General features: G+C 33.2%; 1 protein-coding gene across 1 annotated transcript in view; it reads left to right on the top strand.

The window, feature by feature from the left end:
• Nucleotides 1–15,783, top strand: part of LOC148173367 (lachesin-like) — a 176,341-nt gene that overhangs the window by 158,148 nt on the left and 2,410 nt on the right. The window contains exons 6-8 of the mRNA XM_088039130.1: nt 261–399; nt 11,510–11,658; nt 13,314–13,367. Coding sequence (XP_087895256.1) covers nt 261–399; nt 11,510–11,658; nt 13,314–13,367 — 342 coding nt within the window. The remainder of the gene's footprint in view (nt 1–260; nt 400–11,509; nt 11,659–13,313; nt 13,368–15,783) is intronic.

Raw genomic sequence — 15,783 nt, forward strand, 5'->3', positions numbered from 1 at the left:
TGGAGTATAAATAGTCGAGACGATGAGCATTTGTCGTCCTTAGGGTGTCTGCTAGACCAAATAAACTCAGCAAAGTTGCCGACATTAGATTCGTCTTAATATTAAAGTTTTTTCTGTCGGCAATTGTTAAACGAAGAAAAATTTCTCAGTGGTACTCGTAAATTTGTCTCGACTGCCAAGAATGGGACTTAATCGTCGGATCCTTGTAATTTACACGCAACTGCGTTAATAGAATCCTTATTTTAATTAATTCGTTTCAGTTGCTCCAGCTATTAAAGTGCCAAATCAGCTGCTAGGAGCACCTCTGAATACAGACGTTCAGCTGGAATGCTACGTTGAAGCCTTTCCTAACACGATCAACTACTGGGTCAAGAACAGGGGCGAAATGCTGCTCAACGGGTAAGCGAAAAAAGAGTAAAAATTTACAGCTGCTCCACGCAAACGTTGAATTGTATCTGACAAGTTTGTAATTGTTAGACCATATTTTAATGCCTGAATGCAAGCAATTTATTTCGTTCTAAAAGTACATTTTATACTAAAATTATGTAAGATTTCCTGGTCGATTTCTCGCTTATTTTTGGAGAAAATTTGCGATATTGCGGCTCATTTTACGCAGTAATTTTCAAATAAAAAAAAATCGTTTCTAAATTGTTTTTAGCTTAGAAATCGGTCTTAGATAGTACGAATTCGAAGTTTTCAGTTTATCAATAATCTTTAAGTCTCTAATTCAGACTCGGTGGCTATCTAGCTTATTTATGAAAACATGCTCATTTTACGCAGAATTTCACGCAGAATCCGAAAACGTAAGATTCGTTGAGATTGACCCACAAATAACTCAGTTATGAGCGATCAAAGTTTCTGATATTGAATTTTGATTTAGAAAATTTTCAAAGCTGAATATCTTCGAAACTACTAAAGATTTTGAGAAACGGTTTCTACCATCTTTTTTCTCGGGTCATTTTACTTTAGAATCTGTCCCCAAACGTTAAAAATTCAATAGTTAATTTTATTGAGCGAAAAAATGTTCCAACTCGGTCGATGAAAAATTTTTAATTTTTCGTTTTTCGATCGGCCCTATCAATCTGAGATTCAGCCAGTTAACAGATCTCAAGCTTCTCTTTCGACCCTTATAAAATTCAATAGTACTAATCACAGTTTTTACCCCGAAACAGCATCGTGAAAATTACCCTAAAATTACCTTCTGATCGATCGATACCTCGTTTATTTGTTAAGAAACTTTGAGCTATATGGACTCATTTAACGCAGAATTTTGCGCTAAATCCAAAAATATCATTATTTTTCTCGTACGTCAACAAATAACTGAGTTAGAGGCGTTTGAAAGTTTGGGTTGTCGTCAGGGGGTCAAAATTTTGGAGGTTCGAAAACGATTTTGCTCGATATCTCCGGAATTATGGCAAATATCAAACAACCCTTTCCGGAATCGTTTTTCTCGCAATTTTTTACTTTAGAAATCAATCTTAGATAGTTCGAATTCAAAATTTTTATTTTTTCAATGCCGAAGTTGCTGCCTTTCAGTCTCTAATTCAGACTCGGACGCTATTTCGCTTATTTGTTAAGCAATCGTAACGTATTGGTGCCCATTTTACGCAGAATTTTACGCAAAATCCAAAAATGTAAAATTCATTGAGATCGACCTACAAATAACTGAGTTATAAGCGATCAAAATTCGGGATATTGAATTTTAAGTTGGAAAATTTTCAAAGCCCAATATCTCCAAAACTACGAAAGATTTTGAAAAACGGTTTTTTCCATCTTTTTTCTCGGGTCATTTTACTTTAGAATCCGCCCTTAAAAGTCCAAAATTCCAAGGTCGATTTTTTGGGCAAAAAAATTTTGCGACTCAATCGATAAAAAAATTTCAATTTTTCGTTTTTTTATTGCCTCTCGTAAACTACTTGCCCTATCGATCTGAAATTTGGTCAGTTGATAGACCTCAAAATGCTCTTTCGATCTATATATAACTCAATAATATTAAACGCAATTTTCGCCACGAAACAGCGTTTTAAAAATGACCCTAAAATCACCCTCTAAAAATGTAATTCAGTCGATAACTCGCTTATTTAATCAATTAATTTAAGCTATATAAGCTCATTTGACGCAGAATTTCGCGCTAAATCCAAAAATATCTTTATTTTTCTCGTACGCCAACAAATAACTGAGTTAGAGACGTTTGAAATTTTGCGTTGTCGCCATAGGGTCAAAATTTTGGAGGTTCGAAATCTCCTTAATTCTGACAAATATCAAACAACCCTTTTCGGAATCGTTTTTCTCGCAATTTTTTAGCCAAAAATTCGTTCTTAGATTTTTCGATAGTCAAAAATTTGATTTCTTCGAAAAAAAATCATGACTAAAACTTCTACGGTCGATACCTCGCTTATTTTTTTGGCCAACTTGAGTTATTTGAGCTCATCTTACGCAGAATTTCGCGCAGATTCCAAATCTGAACTCAAAATCTACGTACGACAACAAACAACCGAGTTGCAACTATTTACAATTTGGAAAGATTGAATTTTGTTTTTTATTTGTACAATTTTCCGCACGTAATATTTTAACGAATGCCATGTTCTTCTATATAAATATTTACCGGTAAAAAATAAACACAGCCCTCGTGTGCTACAATTACGTTAAAGGATCTTGAGGTAAACAAGTGAAACCCACTCCAGTCTCTATTGCTCATAAAATTGAAAAGCTCGCACAAATTACGCTCTAAAATGCATAAAGCAAGTATTAGTGTTTTATTGTGTATAGAACCCCCGAGGGAGTATAATGTGATTAACACGGTTCGTTTCATCTTCATAAAATATTTAAATCCGCTTTAAACTGTTTTAAATAATGAAACGCGCCATTTATCAATCGTATTTTTTATTATTAAGGTAAGCATGAATCCAATCTCTAGACCTTTCGGGGGACTGTAAACATAGCACAAGTTTCATCTCGGAGCGCTTTTATTAGTGGGCTAATTAAAGCCGAGAATTTCAATCGAAAGTAAGCTTTCATCTTGACGAAAACAACCTTTAATAAGTAAGAGAGGCACTTATCTCATTATCGCCGGTTTTTAATTTTCCCGCTCGTGGATGTTGCAAACTGAGAGACAATAAAAGCAGGTACAAATGAAATTCTTCGGGAAGAGTGGATCTTTCGATCGATTCCTCTTTCGACAATCAAAGGCTTTAACGTTGGTTAATGCAGTCGAACAATGGAAAGTTTTCGTCGGGACTACATTGTACGGGGATTATTACAACGGGGTAAAAATTTATTTGGCAAAAATGTCGAAGCGCCGGTTCCTTATAGAGTTGGGTTATATTTTAACAGCGACACGCAGAAAATAGATTGAGAAAACAGCTTTTGTAAGCTCTGCAAGGAGCAAATTTATACTCAATTTATATCATAAATTTTCTTGGAACAAATAAGAATGGAATCTCATAAATCTGATGTTTGACAAATGCTTAATTAATCATCTCGTGTAAAACAAACTGCCGCCACAACTAGTTAATCCTCGAAATTTACCGTTTTCAATTTATCAGTAATCGATTTAATAATTGCGGCATCCATTATAGCCCGGTTGCCTAATTTACTGCCGAATTTTGTTTGCCTTGCAGATTTTTGATGGCATTATTAACAAAAGCGACTTCATCAGTGTACATCGGAAACAACAAAACTAAAAATATTCGCTCCAGGCTTTTATTAGCAACAGAATCGCTCAATAATGATGTAACTACACCACGATATTTTTCAAAATAAAGCGATTTCTGCGCCGACAGCGCTTCATTTTGATGAACGCATAATTGTTATTTAGCTTCCATTAGCAAATTAAAATACAGTGCGGTTTATATTTTTACAAAGTCACAAGCCAAATTGCATACATTATTAGCATGTGAGGATTACATTTCAAAGTGTGTCTTCGATGATGTTTACACTTTATAGTGGAGTTAAGTTTGTTTTATCAACTGCTGATGGCTCCCGAAATGTGAAATAAGATCCACTATGAAATAAGGTGTTGGATCGTTGCGCCCCTTTGTCTTTGTCTTTGGCCACATATCAAATAATTCCGTACTTTGTACACAAAATACGATTCACACTTCATGTTTATCTTACGTTTTACAGAAACACGTTCGGTATTTAAATTAAAACACGCAACATGCACTTTAATTCAGGGAATTCGAAATATTTCACGAAAATCGTTAATGCATGTCTTGGAATTCTTTAACCTTTCCACTGTTGCAACTAATTTCATTAAACTAAATGTTTAGCTTTGAGTTGAATTTGTTTTATATTTCTATTTGCTCTAATTCCATCATTAAAATTTGCCACATAAATAATCCCTGTCTAGTTTAATTGAGTGTTTGCATTTTGAGGGGATTAAATTGTTTGTTTTATAAAAATCGTTTGGTTGAACATGTGTGTAGTAATATAGAAATCTATAATGTATTTCAAATACTGTAATAAGCGGAAATATAAGCGTGCGGCGTCCAGTGGTGATCAATTGATCGCGGGATGGGTCGTGACATTGTTGGAAATGGTGGATGCGCCGGGATTTTTTTCGTGTTTGAGAGAGAAATAATTTCACATTTCGGTTGCGATTGGATTTTTTGTTTTTTATAGCTAAAGTACAAGGCTAGTTCACGTTTGACCTAAACTTTTCGTACTTTTAAATTCAAAACAAAGACAAAGAAAATCATCTCAAGAAAATCGATAAAATCTTAAAATCTAAAAAGAAATTTTTTCACAATTTTTCACAAAGATTAAGACAATTTATAGAAAATCTATAAAAACTACCAAAATTTTCTTTAGATTGCGGAGGCCATACTCATTTTCTTTAAATATTTTTATCACTATTTTAAATGCTCTTGTCGCATTATGAGATACTTCTCTCGGTTTCAAGTTTCAATTAAATTTTTATTTTTAAATCAACATTGCAATAGTAGAGTCTAATGAGAACAAAGTGTTTAGAGGAAATTTAATAAGTACAAGAAATATGCAAAATCCAAAAAAAAAGTCCACGTCCAGAAATTATAGAACAGCTCAATTAAAAACTAAAAATCTAAACAATTTAATAAATCTGAAACAAAATGTAAAAAAAATTAAACAACTTTACAACATTTAGAAAGTTTTATCTTAAATTTTAATTTTTTTTAATAAAATTTGTTTCTTTGTTAGTTTTTAAGTTTTGACATTACAATTTAGTAAGATTACTGTCCCTAAAATGTTTATTATCTGTGCCAAAAATTAAAAATTTAAAATAAAAAATACAGATTTAAGAAATTTTCATTTTAGGACGAACCAAAAACTTTCCACTTTTTAATATAAAAATGTGTATCTGGATTAGTTTTTGAGTTATAACATTGAAATTTAGTACGGTTACTCTCTTTAAGCTGTTTATTAATTGTGCCAAAAAAAAAATTGAAACCAAGAATACGAATTTTATAAAAAAAAATTAGAACAAACTACAAACATTCAAATTTTTTATTCAAATTAGTATTTTTGTTAGTTTTTTAGTTATGACATTGAAAGTTGGTAAGGTTACTTTCCCTAAAATGTTTATTAACTGAGCCAAAAATCAAAACTTTAGAACGAAAAATACAGTTTTTACAGATTTTCATCAAAAACTTTCTACTTTTTATTATAACAATGTGTATCTGAATTAGTTTTTGAGTTATAACTTTGAAATTTAGCGAGGTTACTCTTTTTAAGCAGTTTATTAACTGTGCCAAAAAACAAAAATTTGAAACAAAAAATACGAATTTTACAAAAAAATTTTTGCAACAAACTACAAACTTTTATTTTTTATTAAAATTCGTATTTTTGTTAGTTCTTAAGTTATGACAATAAAATTTGGAAAAGTTACTATCTCTAAAGTGTTTATAAACTGTGCCAAAAATCAAAATTTAAAAACAAAACATACAAATTTTAAAAAATTTTATTTTAGGACGAACCAAAACTTTTCTAGTTTTTAATATAAAAATTCGCATCTTTCTTACTTTTTGAGTTATGGCAATGAAATTTGGTAAGGCTACTGTCTCAAATGTGTTTATTAATTGTGCCAGAAATCAAAATTTTGGAACCAAAAACTTTCAAATTTTTATTATAAAAATTCGTATCTTTGTTAATTTTTGAGTTATGACAATGAAATCTAGTGAGGTTACTATTTCTAATGTGTTTATTAACTCAAAGTGCAAAATTTTAGAACAAAAAATATAAATTTTAGAAAATTTTATTTTATGACAAACCAAAAACTTTCAAATTTCAATTCTAAAAATTCGTATTTTTCTTAGTTTTTGAGTTATGACAATGAAATTTGGTAAAGTTCTTTTTTCTAAAGTGTTTATTATCTTTGATAAAGTACAAAATTTTAGAACAAAAAAATAGAGATTTTACAAAATTTCATTTTAAGAAAACTAAAAATTTTCTATTTTCAATTATTAAAATTCGTATTTTTGTTAATTTTTAAGTTATGACAATGACATTTAGTAAAGTTACTGTCTCTAAAGTGTTTATTAATTGTGCCAAAAAACAAAATTTTAAAACAAAAAATACATATTTTACAAAAAAAAAAAATAAGTCGAGTTAAAAACTTTCAGATTCTTATTACAAAAATTCGTATTTTTGTAAATTTGTGAGTTATGACAAAAAAATCTAGTGAGGTTACTGTTTCTAATGTGTTTATTAACTGTTCCAAAGTACAAAATTTCAAAACCAAAAATGCAGGTTTTAGAAAATTTCATTTTAAAACGGACCAAAAACTTTCGAAAAGAATCGACATAAATTTTAATAAAATAAATGAAACTGATAAATCTAAAAAATATATAGAAATAAAAATCTATAGAGAATAAAAAAAAAAAACTGTAAAAAACCTAGAAAAGCTGTTAAAGAACAAAAAATCTTAAAATTTGGGAAAAAAGTTTCATTAAAGAGAGAATTTAGAGAGAAATTACAAGATTAAAAAAAATGAAGAAAACCTAGCTAGAATTTAAAAAATATCAAATCAGGACTGTACTAAGGAGAATGTGTTTGGCCAAATGAAACGAAAAATTCGATCCCTTCGCACACGTTGTACAACAAAATTTCGCTTTTATCGTCAATTTACGCGTAAAAATGCCCACAATTGTAGTAGCTATAGGTGCGTTGTTTAAATATTGTGCAGATTCGTCATCATGGCTGACACAAAAGCAGCGGGATGTAAATTTGCTCTGCCCTAATCGTAATTTATAGTTTCATTAAAAGTGTTTACTTTTGTGCTGAGGGCCAAAAAAACATCAATATTTACTCGGCGAGTATTAACGTATGCGAGCTCATTTAATTTACAGTCCCCATTGTTAACAACACCTTCAAATATTGTAACAAGAAACCTAATTACTCTCACCCCCATCTGCCATATTAGAAAAGTGGATTACTCCAAAGACAATAATCTTGTTATGCAAATGCGTTTCATTAGAGGCCAAATTGGCAATTTATGGTGAAATAAAAATTCAATTTACTTCCAAAATTTTCGTCTTAAACTTACACCTTTATTGGCGGAGTAACTTTATTAAATTTTAACGATGACAAATAAATTTTCGCATAAGGAAGGATTCGGAAAAAGTTGATGGATGTTGCCGAGTTAATTATGTCTGCTGACAATGAGAAATCACTGGGGCCTTAGGAAAAGTCACTATTTTAATTGGTGCATGTGCAAAACGGCGCTGCCAACTTTTCTAATTAATTTCTTTATCCTCTGGATGTTTATTTAAGAGATTCACTGCCATTAATCACCGCACAAATATTTATTACTTATGAAAATGACAATTTAAAGTTGGTATTAATGGTGGATGCGCCCCGTTGCAGCAAAACTAACGATTCTGCCACATTGAACGCTAATTTTCCAACAATTTCCAACTATTTCACTTATCCCTTTGACTTTCCCCCTTTTCATTAAACAGATCGCGCGATTTAAAGCCTGGTTGGTTCCAAACAGGCGTTTAGCTTTTTCCGTGTGCAAATATTGCCTCTTCATAAATTTGGCAAAAACATGTCAAGCCGTCGGCAAACATAGTTTTTCCGAGAAAACGAATCGAATTTGCTTTAACACTCCGGCGCTCATTATAAACTCGAAACGCGCGTCTTTGTACATATTTAAATTCGATACAAAGCCGCTTCAATTAGCAGGTGCTTCGTGCAAAATTTAACAAACAAATTAGGCGTACGTAGTGGGGTGTGCTAAATACATATTTAACCTTTCGCGCCTCTGAAATGTAGACGCGCACGTGGGATAAACCGCATTTTGCTTAATACGAATGGCAATTACACGGATACATTGGAAGCGGAAAATGAGGTTGGAAGAAAAGATGTGTGGTTTGTATGAAATGTTTTATTTTGGTTGGTAAGGAGTTGGAGCGCTTTGCGATAATTTGATAAATGGAATGAGCCGCGCTGGTTTCCCAAAGAGAATGGTTTATAGAAGCTGACGTCGTGGAGCAACTAGAAATTTTTAATTATTAATCTATTTGGGAAACGAGCTTGTTGCCAGAAACCCACGGATAATGGATTAGTGCTTTCAAATAAGTTCTAAGACTACCAAGAAAATCTTCCAAATTTATCGATAAGTTAGACGCTTTTCTAAATTGTTTTTCTTACTCAGAAATTCGAAAATTTCTTTTTTTCTGTAAGGTAGCTGCTTTTCGGTCTCTAATTCAGACACGGTTGATATCTCGCTTATTTATGAAGCAATATTAAAGTATTTGTGTTCATTTTACGCAGAATTTCACGCAGAATCTAAAAAAGTAAGACTCGTTAAGATCGGTCCACAAATAACTGAGTTATAAGCGATCAAAGTTTTAAATATTAGATTTTGAGCTGGAAATTTTTCAAAACCCAATATCTCCGAAACTAAAAGATTTTGAAAAACGGTTTTTACCATCGTTTTTCTCGGATCATTCTACTCTAGAATTTGCCCCCAAAAGTCGAAAAATAAATGGTCAATTTTTTGGACAAAAAAATTTTTCAAGTCAATCGATGAAAAAATTTTTTTTCGTTTTTTGATCGTCCCTCGTAAACTATTTGGCCGATCGATCTGAGATTTGGTCAATTCATAGATCCCGAGCTGTTCTTTCGATCAATATATAATTTAATAATATTAAACACAGTTTTTGCCTCGAAACAGCGTCTTGAAAATGACCCTCTAAAAATATAATTTGGTCGATATCTCGTTTATTTGTTAAGGAAATTGGAGCTATATAGGCTCATTTAACGCAGTGTTTTGCGCTGAATCCAAAAATATCCTTATTTTTTTCGTACGTCAACAAATAACTGAGTTAGAAGCTTTTGACATGTTGGGATGTCGCCAGCAGGAGGGAAAATTTTGGAGGTTAAACGATTTTGCTCGATATCTCCAGAATTATGGCAAATATCAAACAACCCTCTCTAAAATCGTTTTTTTGCAATTTTTATTTTAGAGATCGGTCTTAAATAGTTTGAATTCAAAATTTTCATTTTTTCAGTATAGAAGTTAGCTGCCTTTCAGTCTCTAATTCAGACTCGGTTGCTATCACGCTATCACGAATTTGGGCTCATTTTACGCAGAATTTTACGCAGAATTCAAAAACGTAAAATTTGTTAAAATCAACCTTTAAATAACTGAGTTATAAGCGATCAAAGCGAATATTGGATTTTGACACGTACAATTTTCAAATCTCAATATCTCTGAAATTAAGCAAGATTTTGAGAAACGGTTTTTGCCATTGTTTTCTCGGCTCGTTTTACTATACAGGGTCCGGCAACACTTGTGTCCACCCCTAAAATCGTCTTTAATTTTAAAGATAAAATTTTGAAAATTTGCATACGCTTATAGTTGACAAGGCTCTAGAAGCTGACACAAAAATTTGTTTTGATATCACGGTTTCTTTGGCGTCGCGACGCCTAAAAAGTTTAATTTTTAGCGATTTTTGGGTTTTTGCGGTAATATTAGCGAATTCAATTTTTTTTCAACATAACTGTAATACAAATATTTGAGTTTTTATTTTAAATCTACTTCAAATGGTGTTTAAAATTTGCGAAAAAACGCTGTTTTATCAAGTTAGTTTTCAACATTTTGACGGTGCAGTGACAAACTACGTTTACACCAAAATTTCACAAGTCACTTCATTCACTCATATGAAGGTGAATTTTGATTAGCTCGGGTATGTTGCACGTTCTGGACACTAGAAATCGTTAATTAACATCGACAAAGCGACAATTTCGCCAAGTAAGACTTTTGTTACCTTCTAAAACGAACCAAAGAATAGATGTCATTTGTGACACAAGATGTTGACAGATGGGTGTAAACGTAGTTCCCAACTTTGACGTAATAAAATTGGAAACTAACTTAATTAAACAGAATTTTTTCCTCAAATTTTGAATACAATTTACATTAAATCTAAAATGTCAACTGAGATATTTTTAACACATTTATATTGAAAAAAAATTAAATTAGAGGTTCATTTCATAAAACTTCACAATTAGCTAAAAAATACACTTTTAAGGCGTCGCGACGCCAAAACTATAAGTGATAAAAAATAAATTTTCGCGTCGGCTTCTAGAGCTTTGTCAACTATGAGTGTATGCAAATTTTCAAAATTTTATCTTTAAAATTAAGGACGATTTTGGGGGTGGACACAAGTGTTGCCGGACCCTGTAGAATATGTCATCAAAATTTTAAAATTCGATGGTCAATTTTTAAGCAAAACAGTTTTGCGACTCAACAATGAAAAATTTTTAATTTTTCGTTTTTTGATCGCCCCTCGTGAACCGCTTGCCCTATTCACCTGAAATTTAGTCAGTTGATAGATCTCGAGCTATTCTTTCTGAATATGTATTTCGGTCAATATGTGGCTTATTTGTTAAGGAAGTTTGAGCTATATGGGCTCATTTTACGCAGAATTTCGCGCTGATTCCAAAACTACCATCATTTTTTTTGTCCATCAACAAATAACTAAATTAGAGGCGTTTGAAATTTCGGCTTGTCTCCTGAGCGCCAAAATTTTGAAGCTCCAGAAACGATTTTGCTCAATATCTCCGGAATTAATACAAATATAAAGAAACCCTTTTTGACTGTTTAAATTCAAAATTTTCATTTTTTTCAATGTAGAAGTTGCTGCCTTTCAATCTCCAATTCAGACCCGCTCGATATCTCGCTTATTTATGGAGCAATCTCAAAGCACTGGTGCTCATTTTACGCAGAATTTTACGCAGAATCCAAAACTGAATGACACTTTCACGTACGTCAATAAATAGCCGAATTAGAAGCGTCTCGGTTAGTGAATTTTTAGTTCCTACATGTAAAACCTCGGTAACTCCCAAACTAAGACAGATAGAAAGTTGCGGTTTTTACTAGCGTTTCTTATATGAAAATCCGGCCTTAAAACAAATTTAAAATTAAAAAAAAAAACAATATAATTTTACAAGTTGATTCGCAAAACTAAAAAAAAGTGCACCAGTATAAATTTGTCGGTTATTATTACACTAATTAATGTTCCAGGAGCAAATACACGATAAAGGAGGAAAGAAGTGGCTACAAGGTCTACATGTGGCTCACAATCCGTCTCTTCTCTGCAAATGACATCGGGACATACAATTGTGTCTCCACCAACTCGCTCGGGAGAGCTGAAGGCACCCTCAGATTGTACGGTTAGTGCTCAATGTAATTTTATCGATTCTTCTTGTTCCCAACTCATTACAAAGCGAAAATCTCCCAATATGAGCACCCATTTAATTTAACCTTCGCACAAAAATACTCATCACGAGTTCGTGACCGGAAGCTCCAGGTATGTTTTATATAGAATACAACCGTTTATCTACAAATAATTTATCTCCACTCGTGACGTTTCCTGTTTATTTTTCTATTCCAGAGAATAATGTGTCTTTCAAAGCAGTGCTTAACAGTGGATACGATTGCCGATCACGTTTTAACTTCGCCAACTGAGCGGGCTCTAGTTTTCGAAACTTGTGTATCACACTTTCAAACAACTGCATTTTCGAGTCTGGCCTAGTTCTATTAGAGAATCTCGGTTTGGGACCGACGAATTCTTTCGATAAATACGCCGATTTTAACACAGAGTCCACTAGTTCCGAGTCACCGACTTCATCGACGAGTTTGTCTCTCCCGTACAGTAACAGGTTCAGTTTCTTTTGACCGTCGCTGCACGGTTGTGTTCCTGTGTCCACTTTCTTCCGGTTTCCGGAAGTGAAACTGAGAGGACGATTCTTGAAACGTTCGATCGCTGCCTTCAAGTCTTTCATAGAGCGTCGGTCTTGTCTTGGTGTGATTTTTATGTCTTCCTCCTCTTCAACGGGGTCAACGACTTCGTCGTTTTGCGACTGATCTATGTTGGCAAAAGACAAGAAGTCAGACTGCAGGATGGAGTGGTTGTAGGGAGCGTCATCAAACTGCACTTTCTGCGAAGTCTTCGGCTGTGTTTTCGCAACAACTGCGTTTTTTAGTATGGATTTAACTCCACCATTGTCGATCTGAAGAGATTCACTCTTTACCCCATCAGTGTGTTCAGGTTTCAATAAATATCTGATTCGGCTAAAATCACTTCGAAACGTTCTTTTTTTGAAAGAATCATCGTTGAGAATTGCGCGAAGTCTGTCTTCAACGTTCTTCTTGTTTCGAGGAGGAACTACGTCCAGTTTTGTCAAAGTCTTGGAGGGAACAATCTCTCCAGAACTGTTAGAAGGAAACACAGTCTTTGGAGAAAGAATGACCTCCACTTCCTTAGATTCCTGACGCTTTACTTTGAGTTTCTGCTCCTTTCGCGTAAGAGTCACGTTTTCAAAGTCTTGAACCGACTTGTACCGAATCCTCGTCTTGTTGAGATACTTCTTCTGCATCCGCTCCAACTGTCTGTTACAGTTGTTAATCACAGACTCTCTCTTCCGTTTGGTCTCTTCAATTTCCTCCTTCGACGTCCCTTCAGACATCTTCTTCTGTATTAATTTTTGTATCTCCATCAACTGAAGGTACGCCGTGTTGATCTCGTCATTCGCTTGCTCCAGAAAGTTGCTGTTGTTGCTAATACCTTCGATGTTTTTCAGTCTTTGAACGAAATCTCGCGTTGTGAACTCTTCTTGCACTATGAATTTCCGCGGCTTTTCCTTAAAATTTAGAGCGAGTCGTGGTGGAACGCTCTTTGGCGCGACATCGTCGCTGAGAGAGCGCCGAGGTGCTTTCGCTTGAAGAGCATTAACAGTGAGGCTCTCTTTAAGAAGACTTTCGAGGTCGTTTTGTTGTGTGTTTCTGTGCATTTTGACGTCAAAAATGACAGTTTTTTTGCTTTCAGAGATCAAAGTCGGACCTGGCGGGCCTCATGACAACCACGTGAGCATAGTGGGAGGTAAGAAAGAGACTATGAGGTCTTCGATTTACCAGTTTTCTTAGGAAAAAGTTTATGACTAAAATTATGTCACTTCTGCGGTCGATATCTCGCTTGTTTTGGGAGAAAATTTGTAGAATTTAGGCTTATAACAAATAACCGAGTTATAGTAGTTTTAAATTTTGGGCAAATGATTTTTATTATTCAAATTTTGAGTGTTCGAAACCAAAGTTCTGATATCGATATCTCGCTTATTTTTGCAGTAAACTTGAGTTATTATACATTAGTGTACGCAGAATTTTCCGTAGATTCCAAATCTGGAATTCAAATTAAAATCCGACACCAAATAATTAAGTTATGGCCGATCAATAGGATAGTTGATTTTCATTTTTCTTCATATTTCCTAATGTTTAAAGTTAAATATCTTGGAAACTATTTAGGATATTGAGATGCGGTTTGCGCCATTCTTTTTCTCGGCTCATTTTACGTTAGAAAATGTTTTCAAAAACCCAAAATTCAGTTGTCGATTTTTCGCGAAAAAAAAATCCGACTCAAACGATGAAAATTTTTCATTTTTTTTTATTTTTGGCCATAACTCCTAAACTATTTGACCGATGGATCTCAAATTCGGCCAGTAGATAGATCTTGAGCTTCTCTTTCGGTTTATGTTTAACAGAAAGGTGATAAACGTTGTTTTCACCTTGAAAACAGTAATTGAAAATCACTCTAAAATGGCCTCTTCAAAACAATTTTTGGAAAGTGCCTCGTTTATTTATTAAGTAAATTAAACAAATTTTAGCTCACCTTGCGCAGAATGTCACGCTAAATCCAAGCTTTAAGAATTTTTAATTTTCATCAACAAATAACTGAGTTATGGTCGTTTGAATGTTTGGGTTGTCGAGAGAGGACCAAATTTTTGAAGATTCGAAACAATCCGTGCTTAATATCTTGGAAACTATTACAGATATAGAGATGCGCCATTGTTTTTCTCGCAATTTTTTACGTAAAAAATAGTTCTTAGGTTTTCTAAAAGTCAAAAGTAGTTCATTTTTCCTAATTTTTCCTATATTTTAACTCAACTTTTAAATATCTCAGAAACTTTTACAGATATTGAGATGCGGTTTGCGCCATCGTTTTCCTTGACTCATTTTACGTTAGAAAATGTTTTCAAAAGTCCAAAATCGGACAGACTACTTTTCGCGAAAAAAAATCGACTCGAATCGATGAAATTTTTTCAATTTTGGATTTTTTTTGTCAAAACTCGTAAACTATTTGTCCAATTGATCTTAAATTCGGCCAGTTGATAGATTTTGAGCTCCTCTTTCGATTGATGTAAACACAAAGGTATTAAACGTTGTTTTTACCTTCCAAACAGTGATTAAAAATCACCCCAAAATGACCCCTTTAAAACAGTTTTTGGTCAATGCTTCGTTTATTTATTAAGCAAACTCAACAAATTTCGACTCATTTTACGCAGAATGTCACGCCAAATCCAAAAACATAAGAATTTTCCATTTTTGACAACGAATAACTGAGTTATGACCATTTGAATTTATGGGTTAGAGAGCCAAATTTTTGTAAGTTCGAAACAATCCGTGCTCAATATCTCCTATTAGAAATATTGGGAAACCGTGTGCGCCATCGTTTTTCTCGCAATTTTTTACATAAAAAAATTGTTTTTAGATTTTTCAAAAGTCAAAATTGGGAGTTTTTCTCGAAAATTCATGACTAAAACTATGCTAAAGTTCTGATATCGATATGTCGCTTATTTTGTAGTAAACTTGCGTTATTATACATAATTTTACGCAGAATTTTCCATAGATTCCAAATCTGGAATTGAAATTCAGATCCAAGAACAAACAACTGAGTTATGGCCGATCAAAGTTGCGGAAAGTTGATTTTCATTTTTCTTCATTTTTCCTAATTTTTAAAATTAAATATCTCGGAAACTATTTGAGATATTGAGATGCGGTTTGCGCCATTCTTTTTCTCGGCTCATTTTACATTAGAAAATGTTATCATGTTATCAAATTCAGTTGTCGATTTTTCGCGAAAAAAAATCCGACTCAAACGATGAAAATTATTCAATTTTTTTAATATTGGCCATAACTCGTAAACTATTTGTCCGATCGATCTCAAATTTGGACAGTAGATAGATCTTGAGCTTCTCTTTCGATTTATGTATAACAGAAAGGTAATAAACGTTGTTTTCACCTTGAAAACAGTAATTGAAAATCACTCCAAAATGGCCTCTTCAAAACAATTTTTGGAAAATGCCTCGTTTATTTATTAAGCAAATTAAACAAATTTTAGCTCACCTTACGCAGAATGTCACGCTAAATCCAAAGCTTTAAGAATTTTTAATTTTCGTCAACAAATAACTGAGTTATGGTCGTTTGAATGTTTGGGTTGTCGCCAGAGGACCAAATTTTTGAAG

The sequence above is a fragment of the Gnatocerus cornutus genome, chromosome 6 (assembly GCF_029298725.1).
Source record: "Gnatocerus cornutus isolate USDA-ARS CGAHR chromosome 6, icGnaCorn1.1, whole genome shotgun sequence".
NCBI classification, from domain to species: domain Eukaryota; kingdom Metazoa; phylum Arthropoda; class Insecta; order Coleoptera; family Tenebrionidae; genus Gnatocerus; species Gnatocerus cornutus.